The sequence below is a fragment of the Aythya marila genome (assembly GCF_965140915.1).
Source record: "Aythya marila genome assembly, chromosome: 8".
Taxonomy (NCBI): Eukaryota; Metazoa; Chordata; class Aves; order Anseriformes; family Anatidae; genus Aythya; species Aythya marila.
Genome location: NC_139049.1, coordinates 26,467,855 through 26,484,578, shown reverse-complemented (window position 1 = coordinate 26,484,578; position 16,724 = coordinate 26,467,855). Strand labels below are relative to the sequence as shown.

Genomic DNA, 16,724 nt, shown 5'->3' with positions numbered 1-16,724 from the left:
CGTGCCCTTTGCTTTTAAAGGGGGGAAAAAAAAACAACCGCTTACGAGGCGGGAGCGTTTGTGGAGTTCGCAAAATAAATAAGCGTTGTGTGCTGCAGCCCGCCCGGCCAGGGAACGGCGCCCCTGCCCGGCTTGCAGCGGCTGTACCCGTCCCCTCCCTCTTATTGAAGCCCCCTTCCAACCAAAATAACCGTTTATGGCCACTTTTACCCTCCCAACCGCCCGGTTGAGAGCTGCGGAACCACCAGGTTTATTTGTCAGGAGGAAAAAAAGTCAACTCCCCCCCCCCCTCCGGACCCTGCCCCGTGTCCCGGCTGCCTGCCCTTAAGGCTGGGCCGGCCCGAGGAGCAGCCCCCACCCCGCCGCCTCCCCCTGCGCTTTCCAGCCGAGAGGGGCCGGCAGCACCGCCCACATCCGTCTCTCATCACTTCCTGGCCTTCAAAGAAAAAAAAAAAAAAAAAAAGGAAAAGAAAAAAAAAAAAAAAAAGAAACGAAAAAGATCACCGGAGCCGGTCCGACCGCGTCTCGGAGCTTCAGGGTCCGCCCCGGGGGTGCCGCCGCCATGAAGGCTCAGCCCGCGGCTGTCTCCATCTTCTGCCTGTGCCTGCTGCTGGCGGCCTCCGCAGCCGCCTCCGAAGGGCTCGGAAAGGGTCAGGCAAACGTTTCCTTCGTGCTTTCCTCTCACCCGCCGGCATTGCCGGGGAGCCGGGCGCGGGGGTCTCGGCGGCGAGGCTGGAAGGGGACCGGTGGGAGGGGGGGGGGGTCCGGGCTGGGTACCCCGACCCGCCGGCACTGCCTGCACAGCTCCCTGCGGCTGAGGGAGGTGCTGCCCTTCGGTACCAGGCGGCTTTTAAGCGGTTTTTGCCGTTGCAGCTTTTTTTTTCTGCTTCCACCCAAGCCACAGGGGGCTGCCCCGCTCTCAGGCAGCGCAGCCCCTCGGCGCCTGAGGTGCGCGGCGGCCCCGCCGCTGGCTCTTGGCAGGCGATGAATGGCACTTGCCCGGCTTCCCGGCTGCCTGGCCTGCCCTCCCCGTGTAATTAATTGCCGTGGTTAATGGCTGGCTCAGGCACGGCTCGCCAGGGCCCCGAGCTTCACCCTGGGCGGGCTGCCCCACGGGTGAATCTCCCAGGGCTGTGGTAACGCGTCTGGACCGCGGGCAGCGGGGCCTTGTGGTGCGAGGCCCCGTTATTTCCGTATCGGGATTGGCAAACTTTCATTCTGCGGTTAATCGACTTTCATTCAAAATAAACACGCCGTAACGTTTCGCGGAGTGCTTTTAAAATCGGGCTGATGCTCATCACAGACTGATTTTTAGTTTTAAAAAAGGCGCTTTCTTGCTTAGAACAATAGAAGATTTCCCGTGTTTGAACACGTTGGCCTTTGCAGTACCTGGTGTGTCAATATTCTGAGTAAACACGACTTCTGCTAACCCAACAGCTTTTACCTGTGCCACCTTCAGCAAGTACGAACATAGCCTCGTGTCTGTGGCTGACTGCCACGGATACGTCTGCGCGGACATGGAGGAGGCATCTCCGCCTTCCTATTAGCACAACTAAATATTTGATGTGTTGCATCATATATGGTCATGGCAGTTCGTATCAGGAGATAAGCTAAGGTGATACAGATACCGTGCCAGCAGTTCAAACTTCCTGGACGCTGAAGTAAGGAGGCTCTCCTGGCCCTGCAGTCAGCTTTCTTCAGCTGCCTTGCTGTAGGTGTCTACTGGAGACAATGTCCACTTGTAGTTGTGTCAGCGATGGGCACGCTGTGGCTCCTGGTCCCCGTGTAGCTCCCAAAATCTGCCCCCTCAGCGAGGTTATAGCCTTTTCCAGGCATTGGGGGTTGCTGAGCATACCTCAGCGATGGGAAGGGGCATGCCAAGGCTGATGTTTGCTCTTTCAGCACAGCCCCATGTTACCGGAGCAATGAGACCTCTGGGGAAGTCTTCAAAAGGGGTTCATCTCTGAACAGTTCCCAGATCTCCTTCATCTCAGCTCTCCACATGGCTTTGAGCCTCATGATGGTAGTGGTGTGTTGGCTACAGGGTGAGAAAAATGGCAGTCCCTGCTTTACTGTTGTTGACATGGGCTTGTTTGGTTTATCTCAACAGACAAGACACAACAAGTCTTGTTATCTGCTTGTTGGGTAGAATATTTCCTGTGTTGTTCAGTCACTGTAACATTCAGCAATCTGCATAACGGGGTTCTTTCTTACTCTTTGGTGACAATTATCATCAGTAGTAGTATTTAATGTAATAGTTTTAGAGCAATTAATAATCATTTATTGGCCTATGTATTTTTTAAGGCCTAGTTATTTTGTGCTAGTTCACATTCAGTGGGATTTAGGAAGCCAGATGGTGACATGTTTAATTTGTCAGTAATCAGTTAATAAATGTTCACAGATCGAGGAAGAATGGAGAATAATCAGAAAGCACTTCAATTTTAATCTCTGCTCAGGGAATTTTGATGTCCTTTGCATATGTGTAAATATTCATGACTCTGTGGTTTGTTTTTGTTAATTAATTTCAGTGGGATTCCTTGTAAGGCCATGTAGGTTGTAAGTATTCACAGAAGTCTTCTCAGGACTGGGATTATAATTTCTGGTAAAAAAATATTATATAATGAGTTGAAAATGTTCAAAGGGTTGGACTGTTTTCCTCTGATGATATGTTAAACTATGCAGCATTTATAAACCTTTCTCTCTGGCAGGTTTTGGAGATCATATTCATTGGAGAACGCTAGAAGATGGGAAGAAAGAGGCAGCGGCCAGGTATGTTACCTAGTTTTAAATACAGAAAAGTGGCTTTAAAAGTTTGTCAAGATTCTGTATCAATCCTAAATTTAGCCACAGAAAATACTAATTATTAACCAATATAAAGGTGGTTTAGGAGACTATTCAGATGTGGAATTAAATTATTGAAGTTCTATCATGTCTTTGAAAAGAAAATATTTTTTGTGCATTTGTCACAGTAAAGATATGAACCCCAAACCCACAAACACATGCGTTAATGGTACTCAGTCCCCCTGAACTCAGCAGTGCTAATAGTTTCCATCAAAGTGGATGTGCCTATGTAGATTTGAGACCTCAACATGAGACAACTTGTTTTGTTACTGTCTGCAAAAAGAAGTTTTAAACTATAGTGAGCTGATAAGCTGTTTAAGTAGAACCTCCTGTAGGCTAAATTCTAAAACAACACCGTCTCTATGAAAACATTTTAAAAATGACATTTTGGCGTATTTTTCTCACAATTTCTTGTTAAAAGGTGAGGAAGAAATTTGTATGCTTATAAATTCTACTTACATTTTAAAACTTAAAACCTAGATCTTACATTAGTGTGACATTAGTGGAAATTCCTTATGCTTTCCAGGTTTGTAGTTTAATTGAATTTTGCTGTCAAACTGATCCACCTGTTGATTTCCACTCACTGTGCAAGGTCTAGTGATATTAACCCAGATGGTACAGTTCAGAAGTCTAGCAAACGTTTATAACTGGATATTTTAGCATTCATTTGATACACATGTACAAAAAAATAGACAATTTTGGTATTTGCAGGAACAATTGTAGTGTTACCTTGCAACAAAGCAGAGGAAGTTTTTAAATGGCACAGATAAAGGAGAGAGTGCTTAGGCAGGATGGGCATTTGTGCTCACAATCCCCCCTGGGCAGTGATGGATGTGATGCACACTTGATTTGCCTTGCCAGAAACTTGATGGAAGTTTCCAACCAGCTCACTTGATGGAGGTCAGCAGTCTGACCTTAGGGCTGGCGATGAAAATTACATGAAATTATCTGTTATGTAGCAAGATGAATTGGGGACAATAGTACAGGAAGTTTCAAGACATTAAATCTGGCTCTGTAAATAGCACTCCCTGGATGTCTTGGAGGTCCTGGAAACAGTATCTACATACGCTACAGGTTATTGTGGAGATGGAGACAGTTCATGCAGTTCTCCTGTGAAGGAAGGCTGAGAGAGCTGGAGCTGTTCAGCCTAAAGAGAAGGCTCAGGGGTGACCTTATTGCAGCTTTTCAATACCTAAAGGGGGCTTATAAAAAGATGGAGAGCGGCTCTTTGCTCAGCCAGATTATGACAGGATAAGGGAGAATGGTTTTAAACTAAAAGACGGGAGATTTGGATTAGATGTTAGGAGGAAATTCTTCACTCAGAGGGCTGCCCAGAGAGATTGTGGATGCCCCATCCTTGGAGATGTTCAGGGCCAGGTTGGACAAGGCCCTGGGCAACCTGACCTAGTGGGTGCTGTCCTTTCCTATGGCCAGGGCTTGAAACTGGGTGATCCTTAAGGTCCCTTCCACCTATAACCATTCTATGATTCTGTGTATTTCTGAAAGCATCTCATTCTCGAAGATAACTACAGTACGATCGCACTTTTAAACAAAACACTTTGCAAATTGGCCGCACCACACCAGGGGCTGTGTGGTGATATCGGTGTCACGGTGCCAGGGGCTGTGTGGTGATTTCGGGTCTCACAGTGCTGGGGGCTGTGTGGTGATTTTGGTGTCACTGTGCCGGGGCGCATGGTAATTTCGGTGTCACAGTGCCGGGGGCTGTGTGGTGATTTCGGGTCTCACAGTGCCGGGGGCTGTGTGGTGATTTCGGTGTCACCATGCCAGGGGCTGTGTGGTGGTTTCAGTGTCACCGTGCCAGGTGCCGTGAGGTGATTTCGGGTCTCACAGTGCCAGGGGCAGCCTGCTGGCTCCCCACGCCACCCCGCTGTGAGGAGACCCTCACGGGTGCCCCCTGTGGCGGCGCTGTCAGGCCGTGCCGCCATGGCGACGAGCCGGAGCCCGGCGGAAGCAGTCGCGGCCCCGTCCGGGTCAGGATGGCGGCGCGGCGGGCGCTGAGGGGAGGATGCCGCTGGTGGTGCTGTGCGGGCCGCCGGGCAGCGGCAAGAGCCGGCGGGCGGCGGAGCTGCGGGAGGCGCTGGACGGCCCGGAGCGGCGGGCGCACGTCGTGACCGAGGCGGAGGGCGGCCGGGCGGCGCTGCGGGCCGAGGTGGAGCGGCGGCTGAGCCGGCGGGACGTGGTGATCGTGGACGCGGGCAACGAGCTGCGGAGCGGCCGCTACGAGCTGTACTGCGCGGCGCGGCAGGCGGGCACGGCGCTCTGCCTCCTGCACTGCGCCGCCGGCCCCCCCGAGCCTCCCTTCGAGGCTCCGGATCCCCGCAACCGCTGGGACCGGCCTCTCTTCACCGTGCGGGGCGAGGAGCCGCTGCCTCTGGCCGAGATCCGAGCCGCCCTCTTCGACAGCACCCCGCCGCCGCCGCACCGGGCCACCCGCAGCCAGCCCCTGCAGTCGTGCGAGTTCCTGCACCGCCTCGACAGAGCCACGCAGGACGTGGTGGCCGCTGTGGTGGCCGCCCAGAGGAGCGGGGTGCTGCCCGGGGAGGAGGTGCGCGTCCCCGGGGTGGTGGAAGGGCTGGTGCTCACCCGGCCCGTCAGCATGGCCGAGCTGAGCCGGCTGCGCAGGCAGTTCATCAGCTACACCAAGATGCAGCCCAGCGATGAAAACCTGCCCCAGCTGGCCAGCATGTTCCTGCAGTACCTGAGCCGCAGCATCCAGTGAAGACGAGGCCCTGGGCCAAAGCGCTGCCAGCAGCAGGAGTGTGCCTCCCAGCCACTGACCTGAGGAGCTCATGGCCCGCTTGTCACATATCGTGACATATAGCAGCAGCAGGATGCTGTGTCCCTGCTGACATTTTACTGCTAAGAGGATCCCTATGGAGACTCTCCTGCCACCCTCCCCACCGCATTCTCCCCACGTGTGTTTTTCCAAGAGACCTTGTTGCATCCCCAAGCAAGCGAAGTCTCCTGTGGAGACCTAAACCCCAATAATCATGTAATATATGAATGTCAGAGGCTGAAGATAGAGACCATAAGGAAAACTTGTCCCCTGTGCATTGGCTGTGTGTATGTGGTAAATAAGAAGATTGCTTTTCCAAGGCTGTCTCCAGATATGTCAAACTGCAGAAAGGACTTCAGTTCACAGACTGGAACAGGCTGTATTCTTAGGATATAACTTCAAAAAAATCCTATTGAACCTAGGAGACAGATTTGCGAGCTCAGCACAACAGAAGGGTGCTGGCTTAGCCAACTTAAACCTCTCTATTTCAGGTTTAACAATAAAATGTGCCTTAAATGGAGTAGATTTAATTTACCCGTGGGACTGTTTTATTGAAATAACTTGCTATGGCTTTTCTGTGCAAGGTCATCATTAAATGCTTTTAAAAACACTAATTGTTTCAGAGTGAGTGCTCTTGTGCTCTTCTAAGAAGGATGAACTAAAAAGGCAATGACTGCTCTGGGTTAAACTCTCTCTAAGTCTGTACTGGCTGTGACTGGGTAACTCATTTTTGTGCTTAGTTTCAACTAATTCAGTCTTTGCTGTACTGCATTTATGGCTTAGATACGCTTTTCACGTTCTTGTGGGTTCTTCATCCCTCATTTAAATAAATGTTGTTGGGTTCTGTTTTTAATTGTGTAGTGCTACCTGGGAGGAAATGGTAAAGTGGGGCAAGAAAGGACACTTCACTGATTTGCTTGGCATTGGCTATTTATCTGGCATACCGATTGCTAACTGGACTTAGGCATTTCAGAACTGAGAAATGACTACAAAAATGTTTTGATGTAAATAAAATTAAATTATCTCTCAAAGAGAATAAAGCCGATGAAATACATACAGTATCACTAAAACTTTTGTGAGTTCTGTCCAGCTAAGAGTTTGTATTCCAAGACTCTGAGCAGTTGCATTTAAAATCTGCATTGAAAATCTCTCTTTAAAAAAAAAATTAAAAAAAAAAAGAAAAGTAAAAGTGTGGTGCAGTACCAAGGATCATGTGTTTCTGGTAACTCTTCTGACATGAAGATCCTTGATGATAAGGACAGTGCATATCTTCCAGACTTAAATCAGCCTCATCTTGAGGAAGGAGCAAAATCATGTTGGACTGTATAAAAACTGAAAAAAGTATATTTTTGTCATCAGGGAGAAAGCACAGATGTAACATGAGCTTTACCAGCGAAATGTGTGTTCTTGCTCCTTACTGCAAACAAAGTCCTATGTAAAGAAGACGACAGCAATTGCTTAGTAATAAATGCCAGGCTTCTGTTTGAACTATTCCAAATGTTACTTCCTTCCTCTCCACGCATTACTGAAAGCTGTAACTTAAAGCTGGTAGGGAGTTCTTTTCATACCAATCTGCAGATGAAGGAAAATGTGTCCTTCAGATCTGCTAGTCATTATTTGCCATTGTTCACAGTGGTGTTTGCTTGGTGTTACCTTAAAGAAGTATCTATATAGTATGTTCTCTGTGTACCTTTCTAGATTCCTTCTTTTATTTTGCCTAATTTTAGGTTGTTCTTACTATTTTGAAAGCTGTATCACTATTAGTAGCTTCCCTTGGATACTCTTCCATAGCTAAAGGGATTTAATGGTAAGAGAACAAGGATGAGATTCCCAATTCCTTGTTCTTAGTCCTTTGTAGTTTATTCTGCTAGTCTGCTCTCACTACTTCAGCTGTTTGAAAAGTGTTCTGAAGGACTTCCACATGCAAAAAGCGTGGAGGTAGCTGTTGTACTACCTAAATGTATTCCATAGCAATAAAAATCACCTGTAAGTATGTCACTTTCCTTGTTAGAAAGGTAAACTTCATGTAAAATAGGCAAGGTATTTTAGTGAGAGCAGTGAAGTGGTGGATTAATTGAATCACCAGCATTTACAACAGGAAATAGGTGAAATTCTTTGTGTTTAAGTCCTCTTTGTCTAATCACATAATGCAGCCTGAATGCATTACAAAGGAGCTTAGAGAATTCAAACTTGTTAAGCTTGAATTCGTCAGAAGGTGAAATGCTAAGGGGATTTTTTAGAACAAGGTTAAATGAGGCATAGGCAATGGAATCAACCTCCAGGTAGTGTAGGTAGTGAAGGTTAAGTGAAGACTTCAGGAAGAGAGATGGAGAATAATATTCACATGATGTACTTGTATTCACATGATGTACTGGACACGCTGAACTTAATACTCTGAGTTGTCCGCAAAAAAAGCATTTCTCTATATTCATTCTACAGTGAACTTAGGCTCTTCACTTTGGTCCTTCTACCTTTTACTTTATTTAGGCTACACTTCCACACAGCTCCCTTCCTTCTTGGTCCTGGCACTTCTCACACTTGTTTCAGCATACCAGCACGTGGGAAACTAGCCTGGAAGCTGACGGGTTTGCCAGGTTACTGTGTTTGATTATTGCTCAGTGATCCCAGATCTTAATCATGGGAGGCTGCAGAAAGAAGTGTCTGAAACATGCAGACCATAACGGGGAAAGGGGTGGATGGATGACTGTCACCCCCTGCATTGGCTTAAGTGGCTGTGCAAATCCCTTCTGAGATCTCTCACGTAGCTGGTGTGACTAACCCCTGCCTTTTTAAAAAAAACAAACACATGACCAGTTGTGCTTCTATGCATGTCTGAACTAATGACACCAAACCTTTCAAAAAGAAAGTCTCCTACTCCACAAGTCATTGGTTGGCATTTCTAATAAATTATTTTGATGTGTGTTTAAGATTGGAAAACTTGCGAGGCAGCAAAACCTACAAACGCAGATGAATCTCTCTGCATCTCCATATTTGCTATTACATATAGCCTTTGTAGAAGGCCTGATTGTTAAAATGTACAAGTAATAGAATTTAGAAATAATATGGTAATAGTTGAGAGGCTTGGCTGTAAGCTTTATTTGACAATTATTTTTCTTTTTTTATTTGAAGTGGTTTGCCTCTTATGGTTATCATCCACAAGTCTTGGTGTGGAGCTTGCAAAGGTGAGTGTATTTAACACTAAAGCTTGATGGAATTTCTAATGAACTTTTGTATGCAGATTGTGTAACATGAGAAACATGAACTTTGCATTCGAAATGCAGTTAGCTGTCCTTAAATTTCATGTGGAGCAGTGCAATATCACACCACTTAACCTGTTAGCACTGCCAAAAGTCAGCCATGCTTGCACGCTGGCAAAGTAACATGAAATGCTGCCCGTCTGTAGTGGCTGCAGATTTTCCTGCACTTTGCTTATAGCAAATGGGAGAGAAGGAACGATCTCTGAGAATTAAGAGATTGCCCTTAAATTGCCCTTACTTTTGGCTGGTGGTTCTTAGAAGGTGAGGCTTTTTCAGCATCACAAAGGAACAAGCTAGTCATAATGACTAGACCGAGGCTGAACTAGCTGAGTAAGAAATGATTTACAGCAAGCTTTTTGCTTCTGTTCCATTGGTTCCAAAATGACTGCATACATGGATGTCTGTTGGCCAGGCTTCATCATGTGGCAGGTCAGCAGGGATTGCTTCAGTTACTGCCTCTTCTGAGCCTGGCTTGAACAGCCTGACACATATATTCCATTTACCCACTGCTCATTGAAAATTACTAGCTCTCTAGAGGCAGGAATGGAGTAGAGTTTCCGTGTTGACCTGAAAACCTGAAATATTTTCCATATTTACACATCTCTCTCTGTCTCTCTCTCCCTCCCTCCTTAATTAGCTTTGAAGCCAAAGTTTGCTGAATCTAAGGAGATCTCCGAACTTGCCCATAATTTTGTTATGGTCAACCTCGAGGTAGGATACGCTCTGATTTGTATCCACGTTACTGCTTAGTAATTAAGTATTTGGAATCCTCATTAACTGGTTGCCTCTGTTTTTTGTCTACGTCCTAACACTTGCACTCCTGAGTAGGTATGCAGGATGGTTGATGTAGCTAATTGTTTTTATTTTTTTCAGTATAGTTATATTAGTTGTGTTTATAAACCTGACTGCCCTTGTCTCTTTAACAATTTGTACCGCATATCAGTCTGTCACCACTGTAAAGGAATTCATATTCATTCTCTCCTGATGTATAAAACATTTCTAAACCAAAGCAAAGTTTAATGCAAATTGACAGGGAAAAAAAAAAAAAAGAAAAAAAGATTATTTTGATAAATTATACTTGTTTAGGTGGAAATAACCTTATTTTCTTTGAAAGTGGAAGATACTGCAGTACCTATTGTCTGTTCAAGTTGTAAATTGCTCAGGGTAAATGGAATCTGAAGGCAATAGCTTGTTTCTTTAAAATGAGTACTGTGTTTTTTTAGATATCTTTCTAATACATTCTCTCTTTTCTGTCTTGCTTTGATAGGATGATGAAGAGCCAAAGGATGAAGCCTTTAGTCCTGATGGAGGTTACATTCCTAGAATCCTTTTCATGGGTAAGACATTCACAGCTTTTGTATCCATTCACAGGATCATGTTCTTACTATTGCCACCCAAATTTCCTGTCTGATTTCTTCTTTCATAGACCCCAGTGGAAAAGTTCACCCAGAAATCATAAATGAGAAAGGAAACCCCAGCTACAAGTATTTCTATACCAATGCTGATCAAGGTATGTGAAAACTAATTTGAAGTGTAAGAGCTCCAGGTGGAGTTCTGGGTGTGTCCCAAGTGAAGGACAACACCTTCACTTTTTTGTGGAGAAAAATGATACATGACAGCATAACTAGGAGCTGTTACATCGGTGAGTGAGTGACTCTCTGTGCTTTTAGGAACCATGTTCAGAATCATGATTCACCTTAATACCTACCATAATGTCTCTAGGACCTAAGCTGCCTCCATCTGTCACATAGAAAATCATCCAATTCACAAATAGTTGAGAGAAGAGCAGAAGCCTGGTTTTTTGTTCGTTTTTGTTTGTTTGTTTGTTTTTGTTTTGTTTTGTTTTGTTTTCCCCTTGGGTAGTTTTGTAGATTTACATTCTGTGTACACATATAACTCTGTTGATTTGAAATACATTCATTACCAGGACACCTTGTTTTTCTCTTTAGATTAATAGTTGATCTCTCTCTGTCTGATCTTTCAGTTGTCCAAGGGATGAAGGAGGCCCAAGAGAAGCTCACAGGTGATGCTTTCAAACAAAAACACCTGGGAGATGAACTATAATGAATACACTGAATGACGCTTTCCCATCCCTTCAAAACTCTAAATGGCAATGATTAAACTGACCAAGAATGTAGATGCACTGGAGGGACGTGATTCTCCTGTCAACAATGTTAGGTTAAACCCTGTTTGGAGTTCACACACATGCATCACTTTCAGTGTTATCTCCTCCTCTGCCTGGCTGTGTGTACTGTAATGATTTTTTGCAACTAGATAATGTGCAAACACATCAATTCATGTGTTTGAGCAACCACTAATATTGGTGTTAAAAGGGAGGTGTGTAGGGCAAAACATTAATTTGAAGACAAACAGTGTGATTGGAATAACTAGAAGTAGCCGACATTTTGATGCTTAATCAGGGTTGGATCCCTCTTTTCTCACTGGTATTATTGTGTGATCCCATTGTTTTATTGGGGATTCATATGAGTGGGACATGTACCTGGGCCAGGTGTTTTCTAGACATCCCAAACCATAAATTTTGCCACTAAGCCAAGTAGAGTAAATTTCATCAATGTCCAAGTAGCATGTAAAATTATTAGCTCTGCAAACATATTTTTATGTAAAACTCTGTGTGATTCATCCTTATTTGCCTTTGGGCAGAAACTGAACTTACTCACCTTTTGATTGTCTGACTGAGTGAAGGTGGGTTATGTTGAAGCATTACGGGGAATCCCCTTTTATTCTTTGAATGTTTTTGGCTAATGCCTTGCCATCACATTGTACTGTATTTTTGTACCAGGGTGAAAAATTAAACCTTTTTAAACATAAGCATGCAGTGTTTTTTGATGAAGGGCATAGTTTTCCATTCTTAAAGACTGGGGAATATATTTGTGTTTATGTTGCAGTGGTTATTAGTGCTGAATGTCACAGCTGAAGAAGGTTTCTCTTTTATATAATTAAAATATAACAGTTGCTTTTCATGTAATTGTAATTCAGCCATTATTACGCTAACAAATACTGCTGAGGTCAAGGTTATACTTAGTGTTTATCTACTGGAACTGAAAAGAAAAATAGAGGGGAAAAATCCCTTCTCTTTACCTGCTGGTAAGGGCGCATCATTGGTTCATGTTCAACTTGTTTTCCCCCACATCCCTTCCTGCAAAGCTGCTTTCCAGCCTGTTGGCCCCTGGCCTGCACTGATTCATGGGTTGTTTCTCCCAGGGGAAGAACTTTGCATTTCCACACGTTGAGCTTCCTGATAGTTCTCTCTGCCTATTTTTTTCCAGCCTGTTGAGGTCTTTCTGAATGGCAGTACAAGTGTCTGGTTATCAACTGCTCTCCCCAGTTTCGTATCATCTGCCAGCTTCCCAAGCATGTGATTGACCTGTCCGTGCAGGTTGCTAATGGAGATGTTGAAATGTCCACCCTTTGGTTACTCCACTAGCAACCACACCCTTTGAGCCCAGCAGTACTATCAGTTTCAGTCACCTCACTGTCCATTTACATAGCCAGTGCTTCAGTTTGTCTATGAGAATGCTATGGGAGACAGTAAAAAGCCTTTCTAAAGTCTTAAAAAAAAATGAAAGTCTTAGTCTTAGACTTAGTAAAGCCAGTATAAACAACACCCACTGCTCTCCCCTCATCCACTGAAATAGTCATCTAAAGGAAAAAATCCTGTCCAAGAGGTACTTGCCATAACTTCCAATAACAAACGCAGAGAGATAATTTTCTACAGATAATTTTTTAAAAGCTACCTGAGGATGTTAGTTGGGAAAAACTGTTGAATACAATAAAACCAACATGCCTACTGAGTCCATTTTTACTGTTAGTAGTGGTATGAATTTTACTTTCCAGACCATTCTGCCTTAAAGGGTTTTTAGACAGTAATACTCAATTGAGCACTAAAAGACAAGGACTCAGTGGAGATAATGGGATTATTGCACATTGCAATTACCCTGTTCAGCTACTAAAAGTTATTGTACAAGTTTTATACTCTGCTCCTCTTGCAAATTGTCTAATAAATTGTCAGATTGAACTCAGCAACTGTTCTCAAGTTGTATCAGCCTTCAAAGTAAATAATTCTGTGTAAGTCCTGAAAAATGATTTGTGTTCTGCAAAATTGTATTTTTTTCCCAGATGTATCAGTTGACCTAATAAAAAACAGGTCCTGTCTGATGCTCCTTACTTCCTTTATAGCCTTTGATGAACACAACTGTAAAAACTCGTTGCTATGTGTTTTTCTGCTTGCCACCAGGGGGAGGACTCTGCTTGCTCATCTGGGATATGATTCAACAAATAATAATTACGAAAACCAATCTCGGATGCAGAATAGCAGGGTACAACTTTGTGATTTTCCAGGCATGCTTTCTCGGCAGCTCTGCACTTGTCTTAACTCTGCAGTGAAGTTATAGCCTGTGACATGCACATCATTTGTCCCAAAGCCTTGCTTTACAAATGCTCTGATGTCAGAAGCAAACATTGCCTCTAAGTAATTTTTAGAAAGTTCTCTATCTACAGAGATCTCCCTTTGGTGACAGATGTGGGAAGTGTGCTTCATCATTTAAGACCATTCTTATTCAAAATTAATCTCCATCACCACTTCTCTGATGCATCCCCATTTACTCTTGCTACCTGCTAGTTTTATACGTGGAAATTTTAGCTACTAATTCCTAATGCAGATTCTTTACACCCTTCTGTTTTTTGATCTAGTGGTTGGTATTTTGAAATAGTGGTTGGTATTTTCTGCCATGCAGAGGGATACATCTTGAATCTTTCTTCCAAGAGCTACTGCATGTATATTGTGTAACTTGATGCATGCAAGCAACTCCATGGGGTTTTCAGGAGCTTCTTCCAGGTCACTGTTGTTGTAGTTGAGTCTAAAGTTAATTATACACTGCAGCAGCTCGACAGTGCACAGTAACCAAGGCCTCAGATTAGTTTGCCCCCATCAGCTTCATTTTGCTTTCCTGTCTATTTGCATATGACTTGCAGTAAACCTCCATCCTTACGTAACTTCTGTAGATACGCCACAGAAATCCCCTTGGATTCTCAGCTTCTCCATTTATGGGGATAACAAAACCCAAAGACACTTCAAAATTCTTAGTATAGACACAGGGAAGTGCCAGGCCAAATCAATCTCGTGTAAACAAACATGCTGTCAGCTCCCTTCTTCCCAGAAACAACCCACAAAGGAAAAATGCAAAGTTAATTAAAGAGTGACTAGATTGCAGCTAGCCATCTGGCTGCTTAGGAACAGAGGTTGCTCTGTGCACCTGGGGCTGAGCAGGCTTTAAGGAAGTGTCAGCTAGAGGCTCGGGAAACCTTTCCTTCACCACGTTTCACAGCAGGGAACAGAAGTGCAACGGGGAGGAACACCAGCACTGCCAGAGCAACCTGTCCGTCATTCTGGCATGCTGAGAGTTTAGGAGGTTCCTAGTCAAATGCACTTTCATCCCCATGTCTGTTTGGCTGCCATTGTATCTAACTTGTATCAAACTGCTAATGAGCTTCATTCGTTGTCCTCACAAACAGCTTATGCAACAAACAGCTCTGCAGTGAGATACCAGTAAGCCTGTGTGGATGCAAGTCATATATCCTTGGAGGTGATGGAACTTTTCACTGCCAATTCATGTGTATTTCAAGGAAAGGGTAAGGTTAATCTAAAAGGTTGCATCCCTCTTCCAGAGAGCTGTGTAAGTTGTCTTAGGGGCTAGCTAGCAGGTGAGTTTGCTGTCTGAAGGGAACCAAGAAACAACTATGAAGGTCTGTTAACTGGTGAAAGTCACTTTGCCTCAAAACTATCTGGCATATTATTAACACATTCCCCCTTTCTTTCTCCAAGAAACAGGTGCCAATTTGTTAAGCAGTTTAGTCAAATAAACTCAGTTTGCTTTTCCTTTCAAAGTTTGTCTAGCGTAAGGAGTGGCTGCGCGCAGTTCCCAGGCCTGCCATTGTCTGGGGAACACCACTCCTAGAAGAGGTGGTGATTCACTCCTGCGCCGCCAGCCCGCTGCCACCACGTCAGCGTGCCGAGGAGGAGGCATCTCAGCTGCCAGCCAGTTCCTGTGGCCTGTCACCTGTCACAGGCAGAGGGGACAGGGTGCGAGGCTTCTGCGATCTCCTCCAGGTTTTGACAAATACGGCATCATTTTGTAATGGCTAAATTTGTGCTAGATTGCTTTGATTAGGGACAAGAGAGAGAGAGAGAGAGAGACAGAGACCAAGCTTCTCCATTCATAACTACCCTGGAAGCAGAAACTGGCTGACCTGTGCTTTAAGCATTCCAGGTTGTGACTCAGAGCAGCAGGAAATGTGACACGCCACTGGTGCTGGCACTCGTCCCAGGACAGGCTCAGAGCAGCCCATCAAGGTGCAGGGAGCAGGCAGGGTACGTCCTGGGCACGGGATCACCAAGGGGTGGCTGCTGTAAAAACAATTGAGCATTTCTGAGCTGCTCCTGTGTTCTCCTTCCTCCAACCAAAACAGGTGACTCTTCCTCCATTTCCCACATCTCTGCGATGATGGGATGAAAGGGAGACAACTTGCTAGAGTTTCCCCCTTGTTGGAAGGGCGTGATGCCATTGCTGCCACCCCAGGGAAGGGGATGAAGGCCTGTGGGAGCTGGGCTTCAGGGCAGCACAGGCTGGACTGTGCCTGGCTAGGGCTGTAGGTAACCAGTTGCTGGTTAGGGATTGTTTACTGGTATGTACTCATTTTTGAGCCATTTAGTACAAGCACAGTATGGGGGAGGTAGAAGTGCTGCAGAAATATTAATTGGTGAGAACTGCAGATGTTCTCCCTGCTTTCTGAGCGTGTTTCAGGACACAACATAACATGCTGTGCATAAGAGAAACTCTGTTGGCAGCACAGGCAAATTTGGATGTCACTTTATTGTGCAGTTTCTGGTATGATCTGTTTGCAAATGACATTTTTAGGAATTTTGGTGCACTAGTTCTGATGAAGAGGATGAAATTCGCACACCTCTTGGACAGACAGCATGGGGCATACATGCTGCTTATTCCTCACTGAAGTGAGGATGTGTGCTACCTATTCAAACGAAGATGATTCGGTTTTCTTCTTGCAATTGGCATGTTTTCATCCAGCTTCCCCAGACAACAGCTGGTAATGAGCTGAAGCCATTGCTCTGTGTGCAAACTGTGCTTCAATGAGATACTGCTTTTCCTATGTGACCAGAGCTTATCATGAGTTTGGAGAACGAGCCTTTTCGACCCAGGGTCATTAGCATTATTACTCCTTACAGCATCGCACATAGCAGGCCATCGTCCTTGATTTAAGTGCTTTGGTGCTGCTCTTGCTGTAGTCATAAATAAAATACTGTTTTGAGAAACGAAGGAACTGAAGAGATTAAAATTGTTTCTCTAGGTCAATTGCATTTTGTGTGGATGCAGTAACTTGAATTAGAAACATTGGCAGAATAGTGGAGTATGCATATCATGCTTGATAAATATGTTTGCTCGACTGCTGTGAGAGAGTCAGGGAGATCCACATGTCAGAAAACAAGATAAAGTGTAACATCTGCTCTTCCCTTCCAACTCCGTGTGCTTGTGGGAGTTCTCTCCCATTCCCTGTCTTCATTTGGCCACCAATAAATCTAAAATAATACAAAACTCCCTCACTGGAAGCCATATAAGCAACTGATGACCACATAATCAAATCCTAGAAGGAAAGTGCACTAGAAGAACAAAAAATTTTCTCTCCATAAATTATAGAAACAGGGCAAAACTGAACGATAGACCCCAAAACAGCCTTGTAAAACAATCACTACAAATTCCTCTGTCCCCTAATTACCAGGGTGCATCCCTCCTTTC

The 16,724-nt window shown here is 44.8% G+C and overlaps 2 protein-coding genes across 2 annotated transcripts; both read left to right on the top strand.

Annotated features, from left to right (window-relative positions):
• The first annotated feature begins 443 nt into the window (after positions 1–443).
• Positions 444–13,068, top strand: TXNDC12 (thioredoxin domain containing 12). Its single transcript, XM_082766030.1, has 7 exons — positions 444–650; positions 2,709–2,769; positions 8,768–8,820; positions 9,533–9,606; positions 10,163–10,232; positions 10,322–10,405; positions 10,880–13,068. The coding sequence occupies exons 1-7, from the start codon at positions 563–565 to the stop codon at positions 10,957–10,959; spliced, it is 510 nt and encodes a 169-aa protein (XP_082622156.1). The 5' UTR covers positions 444–562; the 3' UTR covers positions 10,960–13,068.
• On the top strand, positions 4,535–7,547 carry KTI12 (KTI12 chromatin associated homolog). Its single transcript, XM_082765841.1, has one exon. The coding sequence runs from the start codon at positions 4,868–4,870 to the stop codon at positions 5,579–5,581; it is 714 nt and encodes a 237-aa protein (XP_082621967.1). The 5' UTR covers positions 4,535–4,867; the 3' UTR covers positions 5,582–7,547.
• Positions 13,069–16,724: the final 3,656 nt, after the last annotated feature.